This window comes from Colletes gigas, unplaced genomic scaffold (assembly GCF_013123115.1).
Source record: "Colletes gigas isolate AHSC1104 unplaced genomic scaffold, ASM1312311v1 Colletes_gigas_Sc00046, whole genome shotgun sequence".
Taxonomy (NCBI): Eukaryota; Metazoa; Arthropoda; class Insecta; order Hymenoptera; family Colletidae; genus Colletes; species Colletes gigas.
Window position 1 is genome coordinate 358,842 of NW_025106675.1, and position 4,412 is coordinate 363,253.

Consider the following 4,412-nt stretch of genomic DNA (forward strand, 5'->3'; position numbering starts at 1 on the left):
TGTTTAGTCGATCGAATGACCAGTATATTTTTGTTTCCTATGAAATGAAAATATAAATAATTCGTTTTGCAAATTCTTTTTGAAACTAAAAAAATAGTATCATGATAAATAACCACTAGAAAATTTTACAATCGCTTGTAACATTTCTTGTATTTCTTAACACTGAATCTACCGACACTTTATGTATACTCATTTCTACCATGATCGGTCAAATGACTTTCTCTCTTTCTTCTTTTCTTTTACGAGGCAACGTATTTCTAATTTTTGTATTATATGTATAGAAAGTTGTGTGTTTGAAGCTTATTCATAAGATATCTTTCTCTTTTATGTCGCATAGTTTTTCTTAACGCATGTATTTTAAAAATCTGTACAAAAATGTTCAATAATTTTACTCTAAATGGGCATACTTTATTTTCATATACCAAATTTACAAATTATATCGATTTTTTTTTTGTTCAAGAGGTGTGCATGTTATAATTTGCTGTGGCCGGTTCTGATTCGCGTTAGTGCTACTTGCTGCTTTCTATTGAATTTGGGGTTTGATGTAATGTCATAGAAGTTGTGAATTGATTTATAGAGTAAGCTTGCTATGTGGTTTTGTTATATCCGGTTCCAGGATTCTTCCCACAAGAATATGATGTGCCTATTGATATCTGCGAACGTGTTGAGTATCGGTTGGTTGTTGTTGGGTTGATGCAATTTTCGTTTCCAGGTCGGCCATTTCATTTCCAAATATGTCCTTGTGAGATGGAATCCATGCTATTGTTATTGTTTTGTTGGATTTGACCAGTTGATAGTAGGTTTCATGGATTTCGGTATAAATTTCGGTGGTTTGTTTCGTGTTTTGTATTTTCACAATGGAGGAAAGGGAGTCGGAGAAAATGATAAATTTAGGTTCAGGAGAACTGTCTATAAGATTCAGAGCCGAGAGAAGTGCGTATGCTTCAGCTGTGTGTATACTGTTGATGGGGTTTAAGCCGTATTTAGCTGTTTTATTTTGCATGACTACGGTCGCTCCTGTTCTACCCATTTTGTCCTTCGACCCGTCGGTGTAGACGTGGGTGAAGTTAGTATAAACTTTGCACAAGGTGGAGAATAGTTCTTTCCACTCATTTACGTTTAGCTCGTCCTTTTTGTTCTTTGTGAGTGATAAGAGGTATTTTATGGGGTCTGTTTTTTTCCATGGCCGGTAGCTTGAATTGAAGTTCGTCGAGGTATATTTGAATTCTGTGGTGGAGGGGAGAGTTGTGCAGTTGGTAGTTTGTATTTCGTTTATTCCTAGGGAAGTAGTCTTCGTAGATAATTGGATTGGTGGATATGGCGGCCTTTACGGCATATTTTAGGCTTAACAGTTTTCTTCTATGCCTCAATGACGTTTCGCCGGCTTCAATTAAAATACTTCCAATAGGACATGTATGGAATGCGCCTGTTGTTAGTCTTAACCCGGTATTGTGGAATGTTTCTAATTTTCTAAGAGTGTCTGATTTGACTGGATTGTATGTTACAATGCATAGTCTATTTTGGATCGAACAATTGCTTCATAGGCCTGTGAGAGTACGGTTTTGTCTGCTCTCCAGTTATTATATGCTAGAGTTTTTATTATTTTCACCCTTTCTTTACTGCTGTTGATGAGATTGTGTACATGGTTAAGTTTTGAGTCAAAGTGTACTCCGAGGATTTTAGTACAGATAACAAATTGAAGCTGATTTCTGCTAATTTTTAAGACCCATGTAAAGATTTCCCGGCGTTTAGAGAATACAATGCATTCAGTTTTCGCAGTTGAAAATTTCAATCCATTTGTTTCAAACCAGTTGTGGAGTTTGTTAAGAGCTTGTTGGATGAGCTGTTGCGTGGTGTTAATGGATTTTCCTTTACATAGAATGGTGATGTCGTCAGCAAGTACTCTTGTAATAACAGGAGGTTTGGTAATACAGCAGGCGTCGTTAATAGGTATTAGGAATAACGCGACGTTAAGGACGGACACTTGTGATACACCATTTTCTATTAAGGTTTTTTGTGACAGACTATTGTTGAAACGGACTTGAATATTTCTATTGTTGATGAAGTTTTTGACGAAATGGCACATGTTGCCACCGATTCCCATTTCATGGAGTTTGCTTAAGATGTGCCGTCTCCAAACCATGTCATAGGCTTTTTCCTATGTCGAAATGTGTTCATTTTCATCGGATAGAAGATAAAACACCCTTGAAAACGAATTTTGTTTCAAGCCGACATCATAGTTAGTCCCAGGGAAACTTCTTCGGGTGTATAGAGCCAAAACGAATTTCAAAATTGTTGAATTTCCTAACCGTCTCGTTATGCTACAAAAATCATCTCCAGCAACGATATATGTATACGTCTAGAGTTTCTTTCCTGTTTTGACCATGGGTTCTACGAACTCATGATGTTTATTATACTAACAATAAGACAAGAGTTCATTGCCAGGACGAACTGCTCTTCACTCTTGCCTTTCTTCGGCGGATGAACCGTACAGTTTAGAAAGTGATGTCAGACTGGACGGAACTCTAAAATATGTCTTCGCGTTTCGTATAAAGACTAAATATTCATACAGTTAAATGTTGAAGTTTGATTTAATCCTTCAACCCATAGCCTTACAATTCCAATAAAAATAAACATAGAAAACAGCATAAATAAGAATAGTTGGCGTATTCGTCGAATAGAGGATCAAGAGCCCTTTAAAATGATATTTGTTTCAAGTTGATAGCTTAATTAGTTCCGGAGTTACAATGATTTTTGTTTCATGTCGATGCGGTGGCTAGTTCCGGAGATACACGTATAAGGGTTCGAAGCGTTTGTTTACTTTTCATTGCTGACATCACGAGGTCATTGACTGCACGTGCTCGTAATAAATAGTAAATAGTAAATTCTTGGAAATACTACGTAAGTCGGTTATAACTGTCACGACTGTCGTGCGAGAGAGAGAGAGAGAGAGGTCCGATGTGTTAGACAGAGACAGAGATAGTCGAATTAGAAAAATTACCCCTTCACTTAAATAATAATATCTTCAAAACGAATAGTCAGATCGACATAAAACACAAACCATTTTAAAGGGGAAGCCTTACCGCTTCTAACAGTAGTTCTTTTAATTATGAAGAAAACACAAGTCGTTTCGGAACTGTACGTGTATAAAGTTTAACTACTTTTAATACACGTTATTAGATTGTCCTAAGACAGTGGAAACTGAAGATTCCCTCCTTTCGTATTTGCTATATACATATTTTCTACTTACATCGAAAGCTAACCAGAATTTGATACCAAATTTTGTCCGGTTTTTTTACAAAAAACAGTCTACATATTTTTCACAGAAAACAAAAATCGTCAAATCTGTTCAGTAGTTATGAAATTTTAAAAATTCGCATGAAATTTCAGGAAAGCATTTCTTGGCCTGACATTAAATTTTCGGTAAAGAATTTTTTTCTCGAAAGTACGTAGGATTTCGGGCGTATGTCTATTCACGAAAAATGCTTGTCATTTATCCCTGCAATTAAATATAATTTTTTTAGTATAATTTGAAATTTTTTAATTTAATTTTTTAATAACTTTTTAACGAAGCCTTAGTCAAGAAATTGATATTCTTGATTTTCCTCTTATTTTGGCGTCTAGAATTTCCCATTAAAATTTTTCCCAGGGGTGGCCAAACACCCTGTATGTACTGTTCACCGCTGTCAGCAGTCAGAAAAAATGCAGGTCTAATTGATCGAAACAGAACAAGTCTGCCCATTCGAAGGCGAACATAAATAGAATCGCATCACACGCATTTTCACTATTGGTCACATAAATAGGTGAGGTCTGTAGGTATAAAGAGTTAGGGGTTCCTAGAGCGTCAATAGTGGAGAATAGGTGAACAAGCAGTTTATTCCCATGACCCCTGTGCCATCCAGTCTGTCATCTTACCAGCGGGAAACAGTACATTGCCTAAATCTAATATTTTTTTTTATATTAACAACATTTACAAATGGTTTTCATAGGGAATGCGTTCATTATAAGAATGTCTTTTGAAAATTTTTTTTTGTCACGTCTGTACTTAATTCCTATTTTTCTTTTATTTTTATATTTTTCAGCTGTATTCCTCCGAACGTTAATGTTTCTTCATATTATTATATTTTATTAAATACTCTATATCGATGGTTTCTAATCTTTATTTTCCACAGACCCCTTTTGGTAGTCTATTGGACTTCACGAACCTATTCTAAGCAATGTTCTTCAGAGTAACATTCTTAAATATTAGTTGAATCATAGTTTTTTAACTAGTGTTAAAAATTCTGATTTGCTCGGATATAACCCACAAAACAGGATAAAATTTTGGATAGATCTCCCTACAAGACGAGAATAAGCTTACAAGGAATATCAAAATCATAGACAACAAATTTTTGGTTATAAGATTAACGAAT

At 35.2% G+C, this 4,412-nt stretch overlaps 1 protein-coding gene across 1 annotated transcript; it reads right to left on the reverse strand.

Moving 5' to 3' along the window:
- Nucleotides 1-643: 643 nt before the first annotated feature.
- LOC122403190 lies at nucleotides 644-2,143 on the reverse strand. Its single transcript, XM_043406552.1, has 2 exons — nucleotides 1,809-2,143; nucleotides 644-1,325 (listed from the first exon to the last, which is right to left on the reverse strand). Exons 1-2 carry the CDS (start codon nucleotides 2,141-2,143, stop codon nucleotides 644-646), a joined length of 1,017 nt encoding a protein of 338 aa, XP_043262487.1.
- Nucleotides 2,144-4,412: the final 2,269 nt, after the last annotated feature.

Bases quoted from the DNA above. Each gene is read 5' to 3' on its own strand.
- LOC122403190 (XM_043406552.1), bottom strand. From the start codon at position 2,143: ATGGTTTGGAGACGGCACATCTTAAGCAAACTCCATGAAATGGGAATC. The intron at 1,326-1,808 runs GTTTGAAACAAA...TATGCCGTAAAG, and splicing joins CTTAACAAACTCCACAACTG to GCCGCCATATCCACCAATCC.